The sequence below is a fragment of the Ornithorhynchus anatinus genome, chromosome 21 (genome assembly GCF_004115215.2).
Source record: "Ornithorhynchus anatinus isolate Pmale09 chromosome 21, mOrnAna1.pri.v4, whole genome shotgun sequence".
NCBI classification, from domain to species: domain Eukaryota; kingdom Metazoa; phylum Chordata; class Mammalia; order Monotremata; family Ornithorhynchidae; genus Ornithorhynchus; species Ornithorhynchus anatinus.
Window position 1 is genome coordinate 21,016,411 of NC_041748.1, and position 26,290 is coordinate 21,042,700.

General features: G+C 53.4%; 2 protein-coding genes across 2 annotated transcripts; both read right to left on the bottom strand.

Moving 5' to 3' along the window:
• Positions 1-1,633: 1,633 nt before the first annotated feature.
• CRYBB2 (crystallin beta B2) lies at positions 1,634-8,947 on the bottom strand. Its single transcript, XM_029049481.2, has 6 exons — positions 8,741-8,947; positions 7,137-7,220; positions 4,584-4,702; positions 3,430-3,562; positions 3,113-3,255; positions 1,634-2,030 (listed from the first exon to the last, which is right to left on the bottom strand). The coding sequence occupies exons 2-6, from the start codon at positions 7,188-7,190 to the stop codon at positions 1,862-1,864; spliced, it is 618 nt and encodes a 205-aa protein (XP_028905314.1). The 5' UTR covers positions 7,191-7,220; positions 8,741-8,947; the 3' UTR covers positions 1,634-1,861.
• A 6,205-nt stretch (positions 8,948-15,152) lies between these two features.
• CRYBB3 (crystallin beta B3) lies at positions 15,153-21,180 on the bottom strand. Its single transcript, XM_029049483.2, has 5 exons — positions 21,096-21,180; positions 18,980-19,098; positions 17,669-17,801; positions 16,891-17,033; positions 15,153-15,337 (listed from the first exon to the last, which is right to left on the bottom strand). Exons 1-5 carry the CDS (start codon positions 21,168-21,170, stop codon positions 15,172-15,174), a joined length of 636 nt encoding a protein of 211 aa, XP_028905316.1. The 5' UTR covers positions 21,171-21,180; the 3' UTR covers positions 15,153-15,171.
• Between the last annotated feature and the right edge of the window lie 5,110 nt (positions 21,181-26,290).

Below are 26,290 nucleotides of genomic sequence, written 5' to 3' on the forward strand. Positions count from 1 at the left end.
ACAGTCACACAGCTGCCAAGTGACAGAGCCAGAATTCGAACCCATGACCTCTGACTCCCAAGTCCGGGCTCTTTCCACTGAGCCACTCCGCTTATAGTACCAGGCACTACACTAAGCACTGGGGTTGATACAGGTTAAAGCAGCATGGCCTAGTAGGGAGAGCATCAGCGTGGGAGTCAAAAGGACCTAGGATCTAACCCCAACTCTGCCAATTGTTTGCTGTGTGAATTTAGGCAAGTCACTTCACTTCTCCGTTTCCAACTGAGTTTCCTCGACTGTAAAATGGGGATTCAATACCTGCTCTCTCTCTGACTGTGAGCCCCCGGTGGGACAGGGACTGTGTCCAATCTAATTAACTTGTACCTACACCAGTGCTTAGAACAGTGTTTGACACATAGTACGTGCTTAACAAATGCCATTTAAAAAAAAAAAATCCAGGTTGGACACAGTCCCTGTCCTACATAAGGCTCACAGTCTTAATCCCCATTATACAGATGAGGTAACCGAGGTCTAGGGGAGTGATGTGAATTGCCCAAAGTCACACAGCAAACTGGTGGAGCCCTTATAAGAACCATTCCTAACATAAAACCCCAGTCAATCAATCAGTCGTACATATCGAGTGTCTACTGTGGTTTAGAACGCTGTGCTAAGCGCTTTGGGAGAGCATAATATAACAGATTTGGAAGATAACTTCCCTGCACATAATGGACGTATATGCAATTTATATTCATGTCTGTCTCCTCCTCTAGATTGTGAGGTCTTTGTCAACAGGGAATGTGCCTCTGTTTTACTGTACTCTCCCAAGGGCTTAGAACAGTGCTCTGCACATAGTGAACACTTGAATCAATACCACTGATTGATGTTTTGTCTCCCTCTTCACTTCCGACGGTGACAATAAATGTGGAACTGGAAGTCAGAAGGTCATGGGTTCTAATTCCCGCTCTGCAACTTGCCTGCCGTGACTTGGACAAGTCACTTCCCTTCTTTGGGCCTCAGTTCCCTCATCTGTAAAATGGGGATTGGGATGGTGAGCCCCAAATGGGACAGAGATTGTGACCAACTCGATTTGCTTGCATCCACCCCAGCACTTAGTACAGTGCCTGGCACATAGTAAGCGCTTAATAAATGCCATCATTATCATTAATGTTCTTTTTGGCCAGTGGCGTAGTGGATGGAACACAGACCTGGGAGTCAGAAGGTCACGGGTTCTGATCCTGGCTTTGCCACTTGTCTGCTATGTGACATTGGGCACGTCACTTCACTGTGGAGCAGCATGGCTCAGTGGAAAGAGCACGGGCTTGGGAGTCAGAGGTCATGAGTTCGAATTCCGGCTCTGCCGCTTGTCAGCTATGTGACTGTGGGCAAGTCACTTAACTTCTCTGTGCCTCAGTTACCTCATCTGTAAAATGGGGATTAACTGTGAGCCTCACGTGGGACAACCTGATTACCCTGTATCTCCCCCAGCGCTTAGAACAGTGCTCTGCACATAGTAAACGCTTAACAAATACCAACATTATTATTCTCTGGGCCTCAGTGACCTCATCTGTAAAATGGGGATTAAGGCTGTGAGTCCCTGTGGGACAGGGACAGTGTCCAACCTGATTACCTTGTACCTACCCTAGCGCTTAGGACAGTGTCTGGCCTATAGTAAGCACTTAACCAATACCATCATTGTTAATATTATTATTAAATCCCAAAGATGAGTATCTCTTCCAGTCATTCCCCGCCAACCCCACTCCCTCAGGACACAGAATTTGTCGGGCTGCTTTGCTGTTCACACTTTATTTCCTTGCCAGGGTAGAAGGTTTTGCTCAGCATTGGGGCAGGGCCCGTACCCCCGAGACGAAAGGACGGACGGACGTCAGTTGGCGGGGTGGAAGGCGCCCCTCTGGTGCCACTGCATGTCCCGGATCCGTCGTACCGACTGGATCTGGGGGTGCTGGGCCCCAAATTCGGCGCTGTCCTTGTACTCGCCTTTCTCGAACAGGTACTGGAAGCCACGGTAGCCGGGGTACTGATAACCCACCCACCTGCGGAGGGGGCGGGAAAAAGGGGAAGACCACTGGTGGATTCATCCATCCATCAACGGTCTGTGCCGAGCGCTTCCTGCGAGCAGACCACTGTACTGAGCGCTTGGGAGGGCACAATACACTTGGTAGACACAGCCCTTGCCCTCAAGAGCTCACAGTCTAAGGGGGGAAAGCAGGCGTTAGAAGAAATTACAGAGGGGGAAGTGGCAGAGGATGAGGGTTTGGACTTAAGTGGGGAGAGGACATGGGGGGAGTATCCAAGTGCCCAAGGGGACTCGAATGCAAAGGCAACCATGAGGGGAGGATGACTGGAAGGGGAGATGAGAGGTTAGACTGGGAAGGCTTCCTGGAGGGGGGGTGATTTTTTTCCTTTTTAATAAGTTTTTGAAGTTGGGGAGACTGATGAATGGTCAGATATGAAAGGGGGGGCGTTCCAAGCACGACTGAGGCAATGAATAATAATAATAATAATGATATTTGTTAAGCGCTTATTATGTGTCAAGCACTGTAGATGGGGTAGATAGGAGCTAATCAGAGAAGTGAAGTGACTTGCCCAAGGTCAGACAAGTGGCAGAGTCGGGATTAGAATCCAAGTCGTTTTGACTCCCAGGCCCGGACTCTAGCCACACTCCTTCTCGTGAGCAAGGGGTTGGTGGCGGGAAAGGTGAGAGTGAGGGCTGGCGAGTAAGTTGGTGTCAGAGGGAGCGCGCGGGCCGGGTCATGGTGGGAGAGCAGCGAGGTACGGTAGGAGGGGCAAATGGGCGTGGAGTCAACTGGACTGCTCTTGTTTTGACTGATCAACGTTTTTTTGCCTCCCTTTTAGAGTGGAAGCTCCCAGAGGGCAGGGCCTGGGTACTCTCCCAAATGCTTGGTACAGCAAGTGGGCACTCGGTGCACACCATTACTGCCTGGGTTGGAATTTGAGAATGGAACAGGGGCTGCCTCACCTCACCTCCTTGCGGCCCCCTCTCCGAGTCCCCGGCCAGCCGAAGCCAGAGAAGAATGGGTGCGGCTCAGAGCTCGGGGTCTTGGAGTGGTCTCCCCAATCCTCCCACTCCCCAGGCCGTCCCCCCACGACTCACGTGCCGCTCTGCACCCGCACGGACGACACCTTCTCCTGGTAGCCGTGGGCGTGAAAGCTGGGTACGTCATCGTCGATGATCTCGATCTTCTTCCCCGTGAAGTTGGGGTTCTCGAAGAGGACGATCTTGTGCTCCTGGCTGTCCTGGGAGGGCAGGAGAGGGGGTCAGGGGGTCACGGCATTTGGGAAGACCGGGGAGGAGGGAACCCCAGGTCTGCGGCGGGCATGGGAAGAGAGGTGGAGAGGATCCTACAGGACGCCTCCGGGTTCCAGACAAGCCTGGGTTCGAGAGGCTGGGGCTGGGCGGGGGGCTCTCACCACTTTGACGGGCCGCAGCGAGCCGATGCAGTCGCTCCTCCGACTATTTGTCCACGAGTCCCAGCGGGGATATTCGCCTTTCTCGAACACAAACTGCTCCCCCTTGCAGTTGGTCTGCTCGTACCCGACCCAGCTGAGGTAGAATGAAGAAAGACTGTGAGCCCCACGTGGGGCAGGGACTGTGGCTGATGATCTTCTGTCCACCCTGGTGCTCAGTACAGTGCTTGGCACCCAGTGAGCGCTGAACTAATGCCACAGTTCTTCTTCTTCTCACTTGCCCCTTGTCTCCAGCTTGAATCCCCAACTGGATACCTGCCCGGCACCCGCCATCTCGGGTTCCCAGTTCCTGCTCCGTATGCCCAGGGAGGAGAACCGTCTTCACCTTCCTCCCTAGTAGAATGTCAGCTCTTTGGGGGCAGGCAAATTTCGTACTTCCGTTATGTCTCCCAAGTGCTCTATACAGAGGACTGCACTCGGCGATAATAGTAATTGCAGGATTTCTTAAACGCTTACTGTGTTCCCAGCACAAGGTAATCGGGTCGGACACAGTCCCCGTCCCCTGTGGGGATCTCAGGCTAAGGAGAAGGGAGGCCAGGGACCGAATCCCCATTTTACAGATGAGGAAACTGAGGTCCAGAGAAGGAAAGCGACTTGCCCGAGGTCATGTAACAGGCAGGTGGCAGAGCAGGGATTAGAACCCAGGTTCTCTAACTCCCAAGTCCAGGTCCTTTCCACAGGTCTTGTTGCTTTTCAGTGGAAGCCCAGTACATTCCATTAAAGAGAGGAAGCTGGATTCTTCCCTCACTACCCAGGGAGAGCCAATGTGCTGCTCTGTGTGTTCACTCAGGACCATTTGAGGAACTTAATGATAATAATTAATAACAGTAATTGTTAAGCACTTACTATGTGCCAGGCACTGTACTAAGCACTGGGGTGATAGAAATAAATTGGGTTGGGCACAGTCTCTGTCCCACGTGGGGCTCGCAGTCTCAATCCCCATTTTACAGATGAAGTCCCCGAGGCCCAGGGAAGTGAAGCGACTTGCCCAAGATCACACAGGAGACAAGTAGCGGGGGCAGGATTAGAACCCGTCATGACCTTCTGACTTCCAGTTCTTCCCACTACGCCACGCTGAGGGGGAGAACGATACTTACGGCCCAGAGTGCACCAGGACAGAGGCCACCTTCTCCATCCCGGTCTCCTTCAGGTTGGAACAGGGTCCGCTGAGCTCATGGGAGCGGCCCTGGAAATTCTCCTGCTCGAAGACGGTGATCTGAAACCCAGGGAGAGATGGGAGAAACCCGGGGCAGGCCAGAGGAGACGTGAAAGACGGGCGAGGACGGGACCCTTCGACCCCAGGCTGCTACCAGACCTGGCTTTGACCTTCCCGTAGGCCCCTTCATACTCCTTGTGAGGAGAGGACCAACCGTGGAACGTACCAATTCCCAACTACCCGCTCCTCCCCCCTTGTTGGGGGCAACCCTGGGACATAGCAACTCCCCTCTCCCCCCTCCCCACTAAATCCCAACCGTCTGAGGGTCAGTGGCTCCTTGCGGTCCCCTGAGTTGGCCAGGAGAGTCAGGAGGGACCATCCTGCAGAGAGCTGGGTTCCCACCCCATCCCACCCACAAGCCCTCCGCAGGATGCTCTAGGCTTCCTCCTCCAGCCTGGGAAGGGACAGTCCAGAGGACCAACCCCACCGGGCACTTGGCAGAAACCTTCCAGGCCCGAGGCCCAGGGCAAGCGTAGTCACTAGTGGGGCGTGGGGCGGGATGCCCACAAGGCTTCTGGGAAGGGCAGAAGAAAACATGAGAAGATACCGGTCCGCCAAGACAGGATGAAATAAATATTCAATCAATCAGCGGTATTGGTTGAGCACTTACTGTGTACAGTAGGGCACTGTACTGAGCGGCGGGGAGAGTTCAGAACAATAACAGAGTTGGTTGACACATTCCCTTGTCCTCCAGGAGCTTACCGATTCCCCCTTCCTCAGCTCCCCAGGCTGGAGCTCCCTCCCCATCCAATCCCCCGGACAACAGCTCTCCCCATCCTCAGTGCCTTTCTGAAGCAACATGGCCTAGTGGCAAGAGCAAGGGCTTGGGACTCAGAGGACGTGGGTTCTAATCCCAGCTCTGCCACTTGCCTTCTGGGTGACCTTGGGCAAGTCTCTGAGCCTCAGTTTCCTCATCTGTAAAATGGGGATGAAGACCGTGAGCTCCATGTGGGACAACCTGATTACCTTGTATCCACCTCAGTGCTTAAAACAAAGCTTGGCACATAACAAGCGCTTAACAAATGCCATTATTATTACTACTACTAATAAAAAAACCCTCCTCCTCCAGGATTCGTTTTTCTCCTCCATTCACACCGTCCCACCTCTCTTTTTGCACTACGCTCTCCCAGCCACCCATTGCTCTTTTCTACTTTCCAATCTAAGCACTGACTTAACCCCATCTTTTTGGTCTCTTTTTCCCCTCGCCTATAAATTATTCTGGTTTCTAGCTGTATTAGAAACTCCAAGAGGGCAGGATTGTGTTTCCTAAATCTATCGTACTCTCCCTAGCATGTAGTACAGTGCTCTGCACAGAGTAGAGGGGAAGCTCCGTGAGGACAGGGACATCTAATACTAATGAACCCTAGAATTCTTGTCCTCTAGACAGGAAGCTCCTTGGGGACAGGGATTTTGACTACCAACTCTGTGGCACTGGACTCTCCCAAGTGCTTAGTACAGAGATCTGCACAATCAATAAACACCACTGATTGATGGATACTCTAATAAACACCACTGACTGATGGATACTCACCCCAACATTTAGCACAGTGCACACAGTAAGAGCTCAATAAACACCACTGATTGATGGATACTCTCCCTAGGATTTAGCACTGTGCTCCGCACACAGTAAGTGCTCAATGTGCACCGTCGATTCATTCAATCGTATTTATTGAGTGCTTACTGAGTGCAGAGCACTGTACTAAGCGCTTGGCCTAGGACAATATCTGCTGTTGTCAAAGAGTTCACCGCTGGAATAATAATGATAATAACTGTGGTATTTGTTAAGTGCTTAACTTAATATGTACCAGGCCCTGAACTAAACTCTGGGGTTAATACATGATAATCTGGTTGGACACAGTCCCTGTTCCACATGGGGCTCACAGTCTTAATTCCCATTTTCCAGACACGGGAACTGAGGTTCAAGGAAGTGAAGTTACTAGTTCAAGGTCACACAGCAGACAGGTGGTGAACCCGGAATTAGAAGCCAGGTCCTTCTGACTCCCAGGCCCGGGCTTTATCCACTAGTCTGCACTGCTCCTCCTAGTTTTTGGAAGGAAACTAAAAGATGAACAGTGACTTGGCAGAGAGCCGGCTGGTCTTCCCACCTGAAGCCACAGAGGCGGCAGGCGGACGGATTTCATCCTAGGTTTCCCTCAGTCCTCGTTATCAGGAGGACCAATTTTCTGGAGAAGACACTAACGCTAAGAAAAGTCCAAGGAAAACCAGGAAGCGGCAGACCGGAGGCTCGACGGATAGAAACTATCACAATGATAACGGAAGAACCATTAGCAAGGTTACGGATCATGGCAGAGAGAGGACGCTCTGGAGAAAATACGTCCAGAGTCGCTAGGAATCGGAAATGACTCGATGGCATTTGATATACATAGGTATTTATATTTCCTCAGGCAAGAACGACATGGAATCCGGTACTGACCTTGGGGCTGAGGGGCTGAGGCTTTGCCCCCTGTGCGGGATTGTCTGAAGCCATGGTCTGCTACTTCTGCTCCTGCTCCTATTCCTGGAAAAGAGCACATAGAATCACTGTTCATTCATTCATTCAATCGTATTTATTGAGCGCTTACTGTGTGCAGAGCACTGTTCCAGAAGCAGCAAGGCTTAGTGGACAGAACACGGGCCTAGGAGTCAAAAGGACCTCGGTTCCAATCCCGGCTCCGCCACTTGTCTGTCGGGTGACCTTGGGGAAGTCGCTTCACTTCTCTGGGCCTCAGTTATCCCATCTGGAAAATGGGGATTAAGACCTTGAGCCCCAGGCGGGGCAGGGATTGTGTCCAACCTGATTAACTCATATCTTCCCCACTGCTTAGAACAGTGTTTAGCACCTAGTAAGCGCTTATCTAGTACTGTAACAAGTACTACATGCAATTCCGGGCTGGAGTGGAGGTGTTAATCAGTCAATCAATCAGTCAGGGCAGCATGACCTGCAGTGAGGCAGAGAGGAACTCCGAGAGGGAGATCCGGCCTCTGGACATGGCCCTTCCACTTTGCCTCTGTGACTGAATGACCTTGGGCCAGTCATTTTGCTTTTTAAAATGACATTTGTTAAGTGCTTACTATGGGCTAGGCACTGTACAACACACTGGGGTAGAGAGAAGCTAATCACACTGGACAAAGTCCCTGTCCCACGTGGGGCTCACAGTCTTAATCCCCACTTTTCAGATGAGGGAACTGAGCCCCAGAGAAGCATTTTCCCTCCTACTTGGACTGTGAGCACCTTGTGGGAAAGGGCTTCTGTCCAACCTAATTCATTTGTATCTATCCCGGTGCTTAGAACACTGTTTAACACATAGTAAGCACTTACCTAATACCATAAAAAAGTGAAGTGACTTACCCAAGGTTCACAGCAGACAAGTGGCGGAGGCAGAATTAGAACCCAGGTCCCTCCGACTCCCAGGTCTGGCCTTTAGCCACTAGGTCGCTTTGCATCTCTTCCCAAGAAGGAATGAAATGAATCCTTTACCTGGAATCTTTTCCCTGGTCATCCACTCATTCAGTTGTATTTATAGAGCGCTCACTGCATACAAACCACTGTACTAAGTGTTTGGGAGAGTACTACGTAGCAGAATTAATAGACACATTCCTTGCCCACAACGGGTTTATAGTCTAGCGGTCCCGGAGTCACTGTACGGGGTGGCCACTGATGGAGGCACAGACACGCGTGACATCACGGGACTGACGCCAACCAAACGCTGGTCCGTGGTGACGCCACCCACGACGTGGTGTGGGCGAGGGTCCGTGCGAACCCCGAGGGGGTCCCCCGGGGGAACCTCCCCTTTCTCCCACCGCTCTGGAGCCAATCCGGCACCGCCTCTGGGCCCTGGCACTGGACAGCTGGAGACCCGGGAGTCAAATGGTGCCCTCCAGGGAAACCAGACGGTCTGGCCTGAACCGGGGGAAGGCCGCTGGCCGAAGGACCGTCCGGCCCCGGGCTCGGCTCAGCCCACCGCCGCCGACGCGGTCGTTTTCGGGGGGAAAAGGGGAAGCGGGGATGGGCCGCCAAGGGAAAAGAGAGGTCCTTACCTGCAACGCCGGCCCGGGTCAGTCAGCCACAGCACAGCCGGGAGCCGGAGGGTCACAGTGCCCATTTATAGGGCGCCGGACAAGGCCCCGGGCCAGCTGGGCTCAAACTCCCCCGGACGTTCCAGCGGGGGCAGGCTGACTTAGGCCTCTGGGGAAAGCCCAGCTCAGCGGATCGCCGGGGGCCATTGTGGCTCCAGACAGTCATATCCCTGACCTGTCACTTTCGGCGAGGACCGGGGCTGTCCGAGAGGGGAGGCGGGGGGCCGGAGGGCCGGGGTTTTGCGGACATCAGCACGACAGCTGCCAAAACCGAGAGAATTCCTTTCATACAAGTTTAGGCCCCAGCACCCGCTGACAATGGTTAAAACCATCAGGCGCTCGCTTGTCTTTTCTGTCTGACGCCTGGATAAAGGAGTCCACCCCCTCCCTAGTCATCCCCCACACCCCCACCATCGTCCAAAACATGCACGTACACACAGACAGACACATAAGAGGTAGCATGGCCTAGTAGCAGGAGCCCAGGCTTGGGAGTCAGAAGGTCATGGCTTCTAATCCCCACACTGCCACCTCTCTGCTGTGTGACCTGGGGCAAGTCGCTTCACTTCTCTGGACCTCAGTTCTCTCATCTGATTAACAGGGATCGAGACCGTGTGCCCACGTGGGACAGGGACCGTGTCCAACCCGATTTGCTTGGATCCGCCCCGACGCTCAAAACAGTGACTGGCACATAGTAAGGGCTTAACAAATACCACAATTATTATTATATACACATTTACAAAGGCACTCGTATACACACTCTCATACGCTGTCAGGCACATACAACATTCAGACACATATACTCATGTACACTGCACAGGCAACAAACACACACCCTCCCACACACACTCACGTAGACCCAGACATGCTAATAATACACACAGGTACAGGCAACACTCAGACACACATGCTCATCTATACAGAGTCACTCAAACATCCACTGTCATATACACATGGGTATGGACACTCCCATCCATGATCTTGTGAAATCATCTCTCATTTTTTAGGGTGATGGAGGTACTGGCTTCTCTCTGAGCTGGGGAGGAAAGTGGTTGGGAATTTTAGCAGAGGCGGGGCCTGGGATGGTGATTGGGAAGGAACAGGCCAGAAAGCTACCATGTTGGGAAGCAGCCTGGTCTAGCGGGTAGAGCCTGGGCCTGAGAGTCAGAAGAACTGGGTTCCAATCCCAGCCCTGCCCCTCATCTGTTGTGTGACTTTGAACAAGTCACTTCACTTCCCTGGGCCTCAGTTTTCTCATCTGGGGATTATGACTTTGAGCCCCAGGGGGACACACATTGTCCAATCTGATTATCTTTGTCCACTCCAATGTTTAAAACAGCGCCTGGTACATAGTAAGCGCTTAACAAGCACCACAACAATAAAAATAATTAGCATTATTATTAGATAACATAAAATACACTTACCCCCCTTCAAAGTCTTATTGAAGGCCCAGCTCCTCCAAGAGGCCTTCCCGGACTAAGCCCCCCTTTTCCTCATCTCCCACTTCCTTAAGCATCATCCTGACTTGCTCCCTATGCTGCTCCCCCCCTCCCCGCCCCACAGCACTTATGTCCCCATCTGTCATTTTCTTTATTTGTATTGTCATCTGTCTCCCCTGCTCTAGACTGTAAACTCATTGTGGGCAGGGAATGTCACTGTTTCTTGTTGTATTGTACTTTCCCAAGCACTTAGTACAGTGCTCTGCACACAGTAATAATAATAATAATAATTATGATATTTGTGAAGTGCTTACTATGAGCCAAGCACTGTTCTAAGCACAGGGGTAGATAGAAGGTTATCAGCTTGTCCCACGTGGGGCTCACAGCCTTAATCCTCATTTTACAGATGAGGTAACTGAGGCACAGAGAAGTAAAGTGACTTGCCTGAGGTCACACGGCAGATAAGTGACGGAGCCGAGATTAAAACCCAGGTCCTCTGACTCTCAAGCCCGTGCTCTTTCTACTAAATCATGCTGCTTCTCAAGTAAACTTCTCAGTAAGCGCTCAATACATACGATCGAATGAATGAACATATTATTATTATTATTATATTGGGTCTTTCCAGCCCTAATGGGAGATGCTCAGGTCGGTGAGGAAGCTGGGGAAAGTGAGGCTGGGAGGGGGGTCCAGCCCCATCACTCCCATTTCCCCCCGCCTCCCCCATGGAAACTCTTTCCAGGGGCCAGAAGCCGATGGGCCATTGGTTAATGATCATCCAGTCGGCCCCCAGCCCCAAAAGGGCACAGCAAGGGACACTACCCTGGAAGCTCCTTGTGGGAAGGAAACATGTCCACCAATTCTGTTGTACTGTCCTCTCCCAAGCGCTTGCTACAGCACTCTGCACATGCAGAGCCTGCTCTGCACTTGCTCTTGCACACTGTTAGCGCTCAATAAATACCACTGGTGATGGTGACGATGATGCTTTCTGTCGGGTAGTTGAATTCCCAGCACCCGATGCCAAGTTCCACAGCCAGATGCGGCCCGTGTTCACGGGAGACCCAGGAGGGGGACGAGGTGGCTCTGGAGCGAGGCGGGGGTGGGGGTCGGGGGGTCCTCCCTCTGGATTTGGGTGGGTTCTGCGGATGAACTCAGAAAAGGCGCCCAGAACGTCTCTTCCTTAGGCTGCATGTCCGCGGTGTCTGCTATTTTTGAGGGCCTCACTGGCCGAGAGGGCCAAGGGACAGGTGCCTGACAGTGAATCGGTGATATCTGTTGAACGCTCACTGTGGATAGAGCACTGTACTAAGCACTTGGGAGAGAATAATCCAATAGAGTAGGTAGACAAACTCCCTGACCGTGACGAGCTTTCAGTCTAGAGGGTAGAGAAGCAGCGTGGCTCAGTGGAAAGAGCCTGGGCTTGGGAGTCAGAGGTCATGGGTTCGAATCCCGGCTCTGCCACTTGTCAGCTGGGTGACTTTGGGCAAGTCACTTAACTTCTCTGTGCCTCAGTTATCTCATCTGTAAAATGGAGATTAAAACTGTGAGCCCCAAGTGGGACAACCTGATCATCCTGTATCTCCCCCAGCACTTAGAACAGTGCTCTGCACATAGTAAGCGCTTAACCAATACCAACATTATTATTATTATTACCCTTGACCGGCAGGGCAGAGTCCATCCGCTACAGGACTTTCAGAGGGCCACTGTGTGGCCAGAGTTGACTTCATTGGCCACATCCAATAACTGGCAAACAGCATGGGCCTAATGGCTAGAGCCCGGGCCTTAGGGGTCAGAGGATTTGGAGCTCTGCCTCCTCCCAGATTTCGCGCCCGGTGGGCCGGAGCGAGCGCTGACCGTGATGGCCTGTCTACCCCCTGGCTTCACCCCCGGCTTGCTCCCCCTAGTCCCGCACCGCTCCAAACCCCCAGAAGGTCGCTTCTCCCCCGAATCTCCTTGGTTGGCCACTTGGCTTCTTAGGAAAGTCACTGAAAATGTTTCGAAGCAGTGGTGGGCGTAGGAGGAATAGCCTGGATTGTACTGGATTTGTTAAACTGTACTCTCCCAAGCACTCAGTACAGTGCTTTGTACACACTATATACAATATAAGCACTCAATAAATACAAATGAACGGATGATTTTGGGGACCATGAAGCAAGCGACTAGTATGTTCCTTGTCCACAAGGTGTTTCCAGCCTTTGGCAGGAAAGACACATGGTCATTCAGAGGGGGAGCGGCTGGGAGGCCCCCCCCGCCACCCATCAGCACACCACCTCACCTTCACTTGCCCCCATTCGAGCCAACCCCCTGCAGCAAGCTTACCTCAAACTTCTCGGCCAAAACAAGCAAATCAATGAAACCTGTCCCAAGAAATCAATCGATCAATCGTATTGATTTTATTTTATTTTTATGGTATCTGTTAAGCACTTACTATGTGCCAGGCACTGTACTCAGCGCTCGGGTAGAAACAGGTTAATCAGATTGGACACAGTCCGCGTTCCACATTAGGCTCACAGCCTTAATCCTCATTTTACAGATGAGGGAACAGTCCCAGAGAAGTGACTTGCCCAAGGTCACACAGTGGGACAGGTGGCAGAGCCGGAACTCCCAGGCCCGTGCTTTTACCCACTAGACCACGATGCTTCTCTGAGAGTTTATTAAGTGCTTACTGCATGCAAAGCACTGTACTAAGTGTTTGGGAGAGTACAATATAAACAGTCTAACAGAATTGGTTGACACAATCCCTGACCACAACGAGTTGTGTCCCCTGGGTCCCCTTCGGGAAGCTAATCCCAAAAGGACTCCACACTGTAAGCTCGTTATGGGCAGGGTATGTGTCTGTTTATTGTTTTATCGTGGGATCCAGGGAGGGTTTTTTAGGATAAGGGAGACATGGGCATGGGAAAAATGATTTTGCCAGGCAGCGGAAAGGGCAGAGCTAAAGAACACAAGGATAAACTTGAAGTGGGTGAAGTAGGCCTGATGTCTGATTCCTAGAGACAAGTGTGAAGAACCAAGGTGAGACCTGACTCGAGAGGAGCGTGAGACCCAATCTGAGACCAGTGTGAAAACCAGCCTGAGACCGTGTGAGATGAGTGGGAAAACCAGCGGGAAACTCAGTGTGAAACAACTGGGAAAGGCAGTGTGAGATCCAGTGTTTGAGACCCAGCGTGAGACGAGTGTGAAAACCAATGTGAGATTCAGTGCTTAGTCCAGTGCCTGGCATATAATAAGTGCTTAACAAATACCATCGTCATCATTATCATTATTATTAGTGAGTATGAAAACGACTGTGAGACCCAGTGTGAAGTGAGTATGAAAACCAGCGTGAGATCCCATTTGAGGCCCGGTGTGAGCCTGGAGTTCAGGCCCTGTAGCCAGCAGGAGACTCAGTGGGGGAACCAGTGAATTGGGTCCTTCAGGCCTCGAGGAGCTGCCTGATGGTTCTCACCCAATTTTCTTCCTTTTCACAAGGACCAGGGCCACTTTCCCCTCTCAGGGTGGCACCTGGAGAGTTTCCGGTACTCTACCAGTCTTGATTTCGGGAGGGAGAGTCAGGCAGAGGCCCGTCCATTCCATTCCTAGTTTGGCCGGTAGCTAGCGAGGGGAAGGCTAATTTGCTACAAGTCCCCTGGGCAGCAGCAGCACGGGAGAGAGTCGAGGGCCGAGACCCAAGTTTACCGTGCGGAAGGAGGCGATGCTAAACCACTTCCGGATTTTGACCAAGAAAACTCTCTGGATCCAGAACCAGAACGACGCCAGATGGAGAGCGAGGATCATGTCGAGTGATTCCACTCTTAGTAGACTGTCAGTTCCTTTGCTCGTTACAGGCAGGGTACACATCTGCCTATTCTCTTCTCTTGTCATCTCCCCAGAGCTCAGTACAGAGCTCTGCACATAGTAAGCGCTCAATAAATACCACTGATTGATCAATAGAGGGAAAGACAGTGTCTACCAACCCTACTGTGAGTAGACTGTTAGTTCCTTGCTCATTATAGGCAGGGAATGTGTCTGTTGCATTGCAGTCTCCCAAGAGCTCAGTACAGTGCTCTGCACATAGTTTGCGCTCAATAAATACCACTGATTAAGTGATCAATTGAGGGCAAGGATCGTATCTACCAACTCTAATGTGAGTAGCCTGTTAGCTACTTGCTCATTATGGGCAGGAAACATCTGCCTATTCTCTTCTCGTGTCCTCTCCCAAGCTCTCAGTACAGTGCTCTGCACATAGTAAGCGCTCAATAAATGCCAGTGTTTGATCAATAGAGGGAAAGACAGTGTCTACCAACTCTAGTGTGCGTACACTGTTAGTTCCTTGCTTATTACTGGCAGGAAACGCTTCTGCCTATTCTGTTCTCTTGTCCGCTCCCAAGCGCTCAGTACAGTGCTCTGAACATAGTAAGTGCTTAATAAATACCATCGATTGATAGATTGAGGGCAAGGATTACGCCTACCAACTCTACTGTGAGAAGACCGTTAGTTCCTTGCTCATTATGGGCAGGGAAAACGTCTGCCTATTCTGTTCTCTTGTCCTCTTTCAAGCGCTCAGTACAGTGCTCTGCACATAGTAAGCGCTTAATAGCATTGATTGACCGATCGAGGGCAAGGATTACGCCTACCAACTCTACCGTGAGAAGACCGTTAGTTCCTCGCTCGCTACGCGCAGGGAACGCGTCTGCCTATTCTGTTGTTCTGTCCCCTCCCAAGCGCTCAGTACAGTCCTCCGCACACAGAAGGTGCTCAACAAACACCACGGTGAGCTCGACCTCCAGCCCCCGCGGCCCCCCTGCCCGGGTCCCACAGAGCGAGCCACGCCAGGGAGGGTAGGGAGGGGGCTTGGGCCCCGGGGCTTTATTGAGGAAGGTCGCAGAGCGCAGGAAGCCACTAGGACCCCTTGAGCTTCCTCTTCTTGGAGGGCCGGGCGGGCGGGGAAGGGGCCGGGCGGGGGAGCCGGGCCTTCCTTCAGCTGCTGGGATAGCAGCCTCTCCGGTGCCACTTCTGGTCTCGGACGCGTCGGACGGACTGCACCAGAGGCTGACCGGCCCCCCACTCGTTCCAGTGCCCGTACTCGCCCTTCTCGAAGACGAACTGGCGTCCGCGGTAGCCGGGGTACTCGTAGCCCACCCAGCTGTCGGGGGCGGGGACCAGAAGTGAGGCTCAGGGCTCCCGGGGGCGGGGGGCTCAGCAAGCCGCCCTCCCCCAGGCCCGGAGGCAGGGACCGACCCTGAGGCGATCACATCTCTCCTTTATTTGTCGACGTCCGTCTTCCCCTCTAGACTGGGAGCTCGTTGTGGCCGAGGGATGAGTCGGTTATAATAATAATAATTGTACTTGTAAAGCGCTTCCTGTGTGCCAGGCACTGTACTAAGTGCTGGGGTGGATACAAGCCAATCGGGTTGGACCCAACCCTGTGCCACGTAGAGCTCGCAGTCTCAATCCCTGCTTTACAGAGGTGCTGAGGCACGGAGTGGTGAAATGACTCGCCCAGGGTCACACAGCAGACAAGTGGTGGAGCTGGAATTAGAACCCATGACCTTCTGACTCCCAGGCCCAGGCTCTATCCACTACGCCGTGCTGCTGCTTGTTCTATTGTGCTCTCCCAAGCATTCAGTACAATGCTCTGCACACCATAAGTGCTCAGTAAATACAGCTGAATGAATTGTTATACTGCACTCTCCCAAGCGCTTAGTAGAGTGCTGTGCACACAGTAAGCGCTCAATAAATATGACTGGCTGCTGATGATAATAATGGTCTTATTTGTTGAGCGCTTACTATGTGCCAAGCACTATACTCCCCCTCTAGACTGTCGGCTTGGTACGAGCAGGAGACGTGTCTGCTAATTCTATTGGACTGGACTCTTCCAAGTGCTTAGCATAGTGCTGTGCACATAATAAGCACTCAATAAATAGCCCTGATTGATTATACTAAACGCTGGGGTAGGTAGAGGATAATCAGATCCCACATGGGGTTTACAGCCTAAGTAGGATGGAGAAAAGGTGTAGAATCTCCATTTTAGGGGTGAGGGAACTGAGGCCCAGAGAAGTGAAGTGATCTGCCCAAGGTCACGCAGCAAGCGAGTGGTGGAGTGGCATTAGAACCCGGCTCCCCTGCCATCCAGGCCTGGGCCCTGCCCGCCAGGCCGTGCTGCTTCTCGGGATCCCGGCCCCGGGATAGCCGGGAGGACTTGGAGCTGCCCAGAGCGTGGAACCCCCAGATAGCCCCGGAGCCCGAGGGAGGCGGCACGGGCATGGCGGACCCGGGTTCGAATCCCAGCTCGGCCACTTGCACGGTGTGCTGCCTGAGGGAAGTTGCTGAACCTCTCTGGGCCTCGGTTTCCTCATCTGTAAAATGGGGATAAGACACCCACTGTCCCGCTCAGACCTTGAACTCCATGAAGGGCGGGGACGGTGTCCAATCCTCTGACCTCTCGCCTACCTCAGGGCAGAGCACGCAGAAAGCCCTAACTCGTGACTGGCGAGGGGAATAGCTGAAGCCGCCCAAGAAGACGCCGATGCTAAAGCTGGACGGCCGGGGCTACCTGCGGGGGACGGGTCACCCCGTAGACGGCGCCCGTGCAGAGCCAGGAGGCAGCGGTCGGTGGAAAAGGGACCGATTCCGAGCAGCGCCCACTGGCCCGAGTCGGGGGCTGGGGGAGGACGGGTCCGAGGAGCGGGAACTTACGTTCCGTTGAGGGCTCGGACGCTGGCCACGCGGTCCTGGAAGCCGTGGGCCCACAGGCTCGGGACGTCGTCGTCCACGATCTCCATCTTGCGGCCGCCGAAGCCGGGGTTCTCGAACAGGTGCAGCTTGTGGTCGGGCCCGTCCTGGGGCGGGGAGGACGGCGGTCACCCCGGCGCCCCCGCCCGGGAGCAGAAAGGGGGCCCAACTTGGGGCCTCCCCCGCCATCCTCCGGGTAACTCCCTGAGGCCCAGCAGAAGTTCTCTGAAGTCTCCGCTCTGCCTTCCCTTCCTCCTTCCTTCCCTCCTCCTCTTGCTTCTTCCATCTCTCTCTCTCTTATGGTATTTGTGAAGCACTTCCTATGTGCCAGGTGTCTCCTCTTGCTTCCTCCATCTCTCTGTCTCTGTCTCTCACTCTCTATTTGTTAAGCTCGTACTACTGCCCGGCACTGTACCGAGCACTGGGGTAGCTACAAGTTAATCAGGTTGGATTCATGGCCCACCTGGGGCTCACCGTCTTAATCCCCATTTTTCCGATGAGGAACTGAGGACCAGAGAAACAAAGTGACCAGCCCCAAGTCACTCAGTGGACAACCCGGATCCTCTGACTTCCAGGCCCATGATCTTTCCACTAGGCAACATTGCTTTCTTTCCTTCCTCCATCAGGCCTCCCTTCATTCATCTCCCTCAAACCGCCGCTGCTCTCTTTCTCTCCTCCCCCTCGCTCCCAGGAAACTGGAGGCGGTACTAAATCGTTGTCATCTTCGATCCTCGCTACTCACCACGTGCAGAGGCCTCAGGGACAGGAGACTGTCGCTGCGATGGCTGTTGGACCAGGCATCCCAGCGTGGGTAGTCTCCCTTCTCGAGGACAAATCGTTCTCCTCGGAAGTCGTGGCACTCAAACCCCAACCACCTGCCGACGAGAACGGCAAGTGGTAATCGATCGATGGATCAATCAAGAGTATGCATTGGGCACCTCCTGGGGGCAGAGCCCTGTACTAAGGGCCTGGGAGGGCACAGTGGTGTCCTCGTTATTTCTGCCCTCAGGGAGCTGATGGTCCAGCTTTTTTTTTTTTTAATAGTACTTGTTAAGCGCTTACTCTATCCCTCGCACTATACTAAACGCTGGAGTAGACATAAGCTGTTCAGGTCCCATTCAGTCCCTGTCCCACATGGGGCTCACAGTCGAAGTAGGAGGGAGATACTGAACCCCCATTTTACAGATAAGGGAACCGAGGCCCAGAGAAGCGAAGCGACTTGTCCGAGGTCGCACGCGTAGACGAGTGGCAGAGCCATGATTCGAAGCCAGGTCTTCCGACTCCCAGGCCCGGGCTTTCCACTCGACCGTGATGCTTCCCTCAACTGGGGGCTACTCTGGGGCCACTGAGGGGAGAGGCTGAAGCTTGGGAAGGGGGCCACAGGTAATAATAATAATAATAATGTTGGTATTTGTTAAGCGCTTACTATGTGCCGAGCACTGTTCTAAGCGCTGGGGTAGACATAGGGGAATCAGGTTGTCCCACATGGGGGCTCACAGTCTTAATCCCCATTTTACAGATGAGGTAACTGAGGCCCAGAGAAGTTAAGTGACTTGCCCACAGTCACACAGCTGACAAGTGGCCGAGCCGGGATTTGAACTCATGACCTCTGACTCCAAAGCCCGTGCTCTTTCCACTGAGCCACGCTGCTTTCCGATAACCCAGGGAAACTCGACCTTTGCCCTTTTCAAACACTCATCTTCCTCTTTCTGACAAGGGAGTCACTGCTTGGTGGGGGGAAGGGAAGCCCTGGGGCTGCTGCTAACCACTTCCTTCCCAGAGGCTGGGCCTGGAGCACCAGGGGAGCCGGGGAGTGTGCTGGCTGCCATGGAGATCACGGTGTGGGGCGGAGCGGCGGGGAGAGCATCTCTGGGGCAACTTACGGCAATGCCTTCCTCCCTGGCAACAACCCCTCCTCCCTGGCGAGTCTCCTCCAGCGTCACCCTCCCCTCCCGCTCGGCCCCAGGGGGCTTCTGCAGCGGGGAGGAGCTGGATCGGGACTGAGCGGTCCCCCCTCTGGTCCTCCCTCCGGTCCTCCGGGCCCGGTACTCACGGCCCCTGCTCCACCTGGATGGAGCCCACCTTCTCCAGCCGGTCCTCCGTCAAGTTGGGGCACTCCCGGGTCAGGTCGTACCGCTTCCCCTGGAAATTCTCCAGCTCGAACACCGTGATCTGAGGCGGGGTGCGGACACGGAGTCACCCGGAAGCCCGGGATGCTGAGCTCGACGTCCCCCTGCCACTCCCCGTTAAAATCAGATTGGGAAGTGAAGTCAACTAGTCCAACTATACTGTAGAGAAGCAGCATGGCTGAGGGGATGGAGCCCGGGCCTGCGAGTCAGAAGGCCCTGGGTTTTCATCCCGACTCTACCGTGTCTGCTGTGTGACCTTGGGCAAGTCGCTTCACTTCTTTGGGCCTCGGTTACCTCGTCTGTAAAATGGGGATTAAGATTTTGAGCTCCATGTGGGACAGACACTGAATCCCATCTGACTAGCTTGTCTTCACCTCAGTGCTTAGAACAGTGCTTGGCATACAGTAAGCGCTTAACAAGTATCAAAATTATTATTATTATTTTTACTGCCTGAGATTGGCTGATTCAGATACGTGCAGTGCCACCTCCTCGGTTGTCCCTCTTTCGCTAATTACGGCATTTATTAAAGTGCCTTGTCTTGTCTTAGGCCATCAAGTCATTTCCAACCTATGGCAACACCACAGACACATCCCTCTCTGAGCACCCTGCTCTCCATCTGTAATCGTTCTTGTACAGTTTTCTTGGTAAAAATATGAAAGCGGTTTACCACTGCCTTCTTCCGCACGGTAAACTAGATTGTGAGCCCGATGTTGGGCAGGTATTGTCTCTATTCGTTGCTGAATTGTCCTTTCCAAGTGTTTAGTACAGTGCTCTGCACACAGTAAACGCTTAATAAATATGATCGAATGAATAAATGAACTGGAGTCTCTGCCCTTGACTCTCTTCCATGCCGCTGCTGTCCAGCACAGGTGAATTTGTGGCAGACGGCCTTCCACTTACTAGCCAAGCTAGGAATGGAATGGACAGGCCTCTGCTTGACTCTCCTCCCGCAGCCGAGACTGGTGGAGGACCGGAAACTCTCCAGGTGCCACCCTGAGAGGGGAATTAAAGTGTCTACTGGTGCTAAACACTGCTTTGAGAACTGGGATAGATAATTATCTAGACTGTAAACTTGTTGCGGGCAGGTAATGTGCTGCTATACTGCCCTCTTCCAAGCACTAACTTCAGTGCTCTGCACACAGTCAATGCTTAATAAATCCCTGATTGATTGATAAATCCGATCAGACACATCAGTCCCAGTCCCTCTTGGAGCTCAGAGTCTAAGTGAGATCAGCGTGGGCTAGTGAAAAGACCCTGGGCCTGGGAGTCAGAGGGCCTGGCTCCGATACGCTTCTGCTGTGTGAGCTTAGGCAAGTCACCTCACTTCTCTGTCTCAGGGACCCCATCTATAAATGGGGATGAAGACTGTGAGCCCCATACGGGACAGGGACACTGTCCGACCTGATTATCTTGTATCTCCCCCATTTGCTTAGTACAGTGCCTGACACATAATAAGTGCTTAACAAATGCCATAAAAAAAGAGAGAGGGAAAGCAGGGATCTGATCTCCATTTATCTGGAAGAAACTGAGACCCAGAGAGGTTAAGTGCCTCGCCCTAGGTCACACAGCAGGTCAGAGGGTAGAGCCGGGACTAGAACTCTCGAACCCACGGCCCCGACTGTCACCGGCCGACGTTCTTGCCACGAGGCCGTGCCGCCTCCCCTTTGAATGGGGCCAATGCTCCGAAGCCCATCGGCTTCTCCCTGGAGGGTGGGGGACCCCGGGGCTGAGGTTGCGAGCGTAGGGGCTCTGGCTCCCCATACTGGTGCAAAAGAAGTTCAGGTTCCTCTGCGAGAAGACCAACAAATCAATGGTATAGACTGAGCTCCTACTGTGGGCACAGCACTGAACTAAGCACTTGGGAGAATACGAGAGTGCTGGGAGACATGATCACTGCCCTCCTACTGTACTAAGTGCTCAGGAGAGTCCAACACCCTTTCTGAACTGGAGGGAGAAAGGGTGGAGCACTGAACGCTCACACCCCCGGCCGCCGTCCCCACACCCCCGGCCCCCCCAGGGTGGGGCCCCAGGCGAGCCCACCTTGAAGCTGCCCCCTAGACCTCCATGGGCCTTGCCGGCAGCAGCCTGCTGCGGGACGCTCTGCTGTTCCGTCATCTCCGCGCAGATTCTGTGTCCAATCCAGGGGAGAGAAGCTACGTCAGTGACCGAGGGGTAGGGGTCCGGAATGGGGTGCCATCCCACCAACCCAGCCCACCCCGAGGGGTCAGCCTCTTCCCTCCCCCATATTCGGGAGGGTTTGGGTGCTAGAGGCAGTTGGCGTCTCCCAAAATGGAACTTATTCTTGTGGGGGCTGACCGCCCCCCCGGAGGTCAGTCTCCTCCCCACCACCCAGTGGGGGGCACTCCCCCCACCCCCTGCCCCACAACCAGAATGAGTGCAGAGCTTCCCGCTCCCCTGGGAATCAATCGATTAATGGTATGTGTTGAGCACCTACGGGGTGCAAGCACTGTACTAAACGCTTGGGATAGCACAATATAAAGCCTAAACCCGGTGGGAGATCCCTGAGCCAGGGTTGGTTGGCCCCAGCCCAAAGACCAGCCTCCAAAATGGAGTAAACCCAGTGGGAGACCCTCCCCCTCTAGACCGTAAGCTCGCTGTGGGCTGGGAATGTGTCTGTTTATTGTTCTATTATCCTTTCCCAAGTGCTTAGTACAATGCTCTGCACACAGTAAGCACTTAATACAACTGACTGAATGAACGAATGGTCCAGCCTGCCTCCAACCAATCGAAGACTCCCCCCAAGTTGGAGCAAGAGACCCCAGGGTCAGGGTTGAGGTGCGGCCCACTCCCACCCAATCAAAGACTTCCCAAGATGGAGCCGGTCCAGTGGGAGACCCCGAGGGCAGGAGAGTGGTGCAGGCCACCCCCGCCCAATCGAAGCCCCCCCCCCCCCCCAAGTCGGAGCCTCTCAGAGAAGGTACCTGGCTCTGCGATGCCTTGTCCCTGGGCGGAGCAGGAGGGCAGGATGTCCACAGCGCTGGCCCCGGGCCCAGCCCGGGCAACTATTTATGTCCCGTCGCCCGGCCAGGCCAGCACTTTTGCTGGCGCTGAGGCAGCAGCTCTGCCTCCTGGATTCCGTCCGTCCCACTTCACTTCAATAGGGCAGGGGGCCGGGGAGGCGGCGGAACCCCGGGGGCCTCGGCCACCCACCGCCCCTCCCCTCCGCCGGGGCCCAGCCATCAATGGGAGCCGTGGGTCAGCACGGGCAGGGGATGGCGGCCGTCGGCCCCGGAGACCTCCGGGGCCCCCCGGGGTCCCTGATTAAAGGGATTGTCCCGGTGACGCCGACTCTGTGGCAGGGGTCAAGCACAGCTGTCTCAGTGATGACAGGGGAGGGAAATTCTCCCATCATGCTCCAGTCCACGTGGCCCGGGGGAGGTCGTCCCTCCTTCCCGTGGGCTTTGGAGGGGACGGCGCCGGCTCCAGTCGTCTCAATCAGCCGAGGGTATTTTTTGAGCACTTTGGGCTGGGCACCGACCTGAGCACTTTGAAGAGTACAAGAGAGTTAGCAGATGTGATAAATGAGGGGGAGGGTCCCAGTCCAACGGCAAATTGCCCACCATCTTGCCCTCCCCGCTGCTGGCACTTCCTCCCTTTCCCAGGTTGACACTCCCTGGGGGTCAGGCTGTCTTTCCCACCTTGCTTCAGGAGCAACTGCTCCCTTTTTTACGGTATTTTCTAAGCCCTTACTACATACCAGGCACTGTAAGAAACGCTGGGATAGATAATAATAATAATGATGGTATTTAAGCGCTGACTAAATGGTGGTATTTGTTAAGCGCTTACTATGTGCAAAGCACTGTTCTAAGCGCTGGGGGATACAAGGTGATCAGGTTGTCCCACGTGGGGCTCACAGTTTTAATCCCCATTTTACAGATGAGGTAACTGAGGCACTGAGAAGTTAAGTGACTTGCCCACAGTCACACAGCTGACAAGTGGCTATGTGTCAGGCACTGTTCTAAGCACTGGAGGAGATACAAGGTTATTGGGTTGGCCCAGGTGGGGCTCACAGTCTTAATCCCCATTTTACAGATGAGGTAACTGAGGCACAGAGAAGTTAAGTGACTTGCCCAAAGTCACACAGCTGACCAGTGGCAGAGCCGGGATTAGAACCCACGACCTGTGACTCCCGAGCCCGGGCTCTTTCCACTAAGCCACGCTGCTCTGAGCCAATCGGATTGGACACAGTCCGTGTCCCACACGGGGCTCCCAATCTTAACCCCGTTTTACAGATGAGGTAACTGAGTCCCGGGGTTGTGAAATGCCTTGCCCGACGTCACACGGCAGACGAGTGGAGGAGGTGGAATTAGAACCCACGTCCTTCTGACTCCCAGGGCCGTGGTTCATCCACTAGGCCACTCTGCATTTGTCTCTTTGGGACCAGCATCTTCGTCTTGCAAAAAATACCCTGGAAAAGCCACGGTAGTGCCCACTGGGGTCCTCAGACACAGTTTCAACCGCTTTTCTGCAAATAAGAGACCCTCCGGTTGGACAACACAAAAGCACATCTGTCCATGAAATACTCTGTGGGGTAGACAGGGAAGCCAGCAAAGAAGAGACGACGTCTCATAGCAAAGATACTGCCTTTTTGTTCTTTAAAAATCTAGGTTTTGGGAGCGGCAGCACCGCAAGGCTCGGTGAAACAGGTATAACGTGCAGCAGCATAATACCCAGGATTCTTAATTTTTTCCCCACACCTCAGAGCCAGCACACTGAAGAAGCACTAGCCAACACACTGCCCAGACATGGAATTTCATTCCCCTTCCAGTGGAACTTAACTTTCCCTCTCTCCTGTGAAGAACAGCCACAGCAGACATGCGAGAAAATATGTGTAATACTATATAATCTGACAGAGTATACCGATATCGTATTTAAGCAGGATGTGACATGACATAAAAATAATCATAATATTTACAGTATTTCTTAAGCACTTACTACGTGCCAGGCACTGTACTAAGTGCTGGGGTGGATACAGACAAATTGGGCCGGACCCAATCCCTGGCCCACGTAGGGCTCACGGTCTCAATCTCCATTTTACAGATGAGGTAAGTGACGTAAGGAGAAGTGAGGTGACCCGCCCAAGGTCACAGAGCAGACAAGAGATGGAGCCGGGATCAGAACCCGGGTCCTCCGCCTCCCAAGCCCGAGCTCTATCCATTACACCACGCGCTGCTTCTCTAAGTGAGCCCGGCCACTCGGGCATGTGATTCTTTGATTCCGGGGGTGGGGAGGGAAACGGGGAGCCGGTGATCCCAAACCGACCCGATCCGACACCCGTCTGGCCCCCGCATCGGGAGGACGGCGTCTCTAGAAGCCCAAGACCACCTGCCCCGAATCCCGACCCTCCCGGTGCCGGCGTCAGAGCCAGGGACCTCTGTGTCAGAGGCACAAAGAACTCCAGAGACTGATCGAGAAAGCTGCCTTTTGTACCCGCTCCAACCCAGATCTCCGGGCCTGGGATTAAAATCCAGGTCCTTCTGACTTTCAGGCCCGGTTTCTATCCACTAATAATAATAATAATAATTTCGGTATTTGTTAAGCGCTTACTATGTGCACAGCAGTGTTCTAAGCGCTGGGGGAGATACAGGGTAATCAGGCTGTCCCTCGTGAGGCTCACAGTTAATCTCCATTTTACAGACGAGGTAACTGAGGCACAGAGAAGTTAAGTGACTCGCCCACAGTCACACAGCTGACAAGTGGCAGAGGGGGGAGTCGAACCCATGACCCCTGACTCCGAAGCCCAGGCTCTTTCCACTGAGCCATGCTGCACTAGGTCATGCTGCTTCTCTTCTTCCTGATGACTTAAATGCAATTACTACTACTACTACTAATGGTACTTGTTAAGCGCTTACTATGTGTCAAGCACTGTTCTAAGCGCTGGAGTAGATACAAATTAATCAAGTTGGACACAGTCCCTGTCCCACGTGGGGCTCACACTCTTATCCCCATTTTACAGATGAGGGAACTGAGGCCCAGAGAAGTGAAGTGACTCACCCAAGGTCACACTGCAGACATGTGGTGGAACCGGGATTAGAACCCAGGTCCTTCTGACTCCCAGGCCTGGGTTATATCCACTAGGCCATGCCAAGTGCTTTGCCTCAGGAGAAACTCAATAAATACCAGGATGACATCGCCTACTTTTGTGGGAACCAAGCCGGCTCCATGGCGTGCTTTGTATTATTACAACTGAACCACAACTACCTTCCTGTGCCCAGATCGAACTCCATCATATGACTTGGGAAGATTGTTCAGCACAGCACTGGAGCCTCGCTTGTTTTTTTTTTTACAGTATTTTCTTTTTGGTATTTGTGAGGTGCTTATGCCAGGCACAAAGTAAGCGCTCGATAAATACGCTAACAGATATCATTAAAAAAACAATATGGTGGTTTTCCCTAAGTGGGATGCCCCTCGGGCTGAAAGCCAGAAGGTTGGCGTAAAATTAATAATGAACGATTACGGTATTTGATAAGCATTTACTAAGGTGGTCTTGTCTTATGCCATCGAATCATCTCGGACCCAGAGAGACGCCACGGACAAATCTCTCTCAGAACGCCCCACCCCCAACTGCAATCGTTCTGGTAGTGGATCCAGAGAGTTTTCTTGGTAAAAATACAGAAGTGGTTGACCGTCACCTCCTTCCACGCAATCAACTTGAGTCTCCGCCCCCGACTCTCTCCCGTGCTGCTGCCGCTCAGCACGAGTGAGTTTTGACTTGTAGCAGGTTGCCTTCCACTCGCTGGCCACTGGCCAAGCTGGGAATGGAATGGACGAGCCTCTCCTTGTAGTCGAAACCGGTAGAGGTCTGGAAACTCTGCAGGAGCGACCCTGAGAGGGGACTACGGTGGTAGATAGGAGGTAATCAGGACGGACACAGTCCCTGTCCCACATGGGACTCACAGTCTAAGCAGGAGGGAGAAGAGGATGTGAAAATCCCCGTTTTTCAAATGAAGAACCAGAGGCACAGAGAAGTGAAGTGGTTTGCCCAAAGGTCACACGGCAGGAAAATGGCAGACGCGGGACTAGAACCCTGGTCCTCTGACTCCGGGCCCGTGTGCTTTCCACTAGGCTACACTGCTTCCTACTGCCTTCAGACCCAGTCATCCGGTGGCCTGAGTCAGAATGGATCTGGCTACAAGCGCCCAGCCTTGCCCAAGCTGGACCGTAAAGTTGAGCCGTGTCCGCTTGACTTGGAAAGTCATCGTTTCTAGCTCGGC

Bases quoted from the DNA above. Each gene is read 5' to 3' on its own strand.
- CRYBB3 (XM_029049483.2), bottom strand. From the start codon at position 21,170: ATGACGGAACAGCAGAGCGTCCCGCAGCAGGCTGCTGCCGGCAAGGCC. The intron at 17,802-18,979 runs GTGAGTACCGGG...TCTCGTCGGCAG, and splicing joins ATCCAGGTGGAGCAGGGGCC to GTGGTTGGGGTTTGAGTGCC. The intron at 17,034-17,668 runs GTGAGTAGCGAG...TCCCCGCCCCAG, and splicing joins CCCTGAGGCCTCTGCACGTG to GACGGGCCCGACCACAAGCT.
- CRYBB2 (XM_029049481.2), bottom strand. From the start codon at position 7,190: ATGGCTTCAGACAATCCCGCACAGGGGGCAAAGCCTCAGCCCCTCAGC. The intron at 4,703-7,136 runs GTCAGTACCGGA...CCTGGGTTTCAG, and splicing joins CTCAGCCCCTCAGCCCCAAG to ATCACCGTCTTCGAGCAGGA. The intron at 3,563-4,583 runs GTAAGTATCGTT...ATTCTACCTCAG, and splicing joins GTCCTGGTGCACTCTGGGCC to CTGGGTCGGGTACGAGCAGA.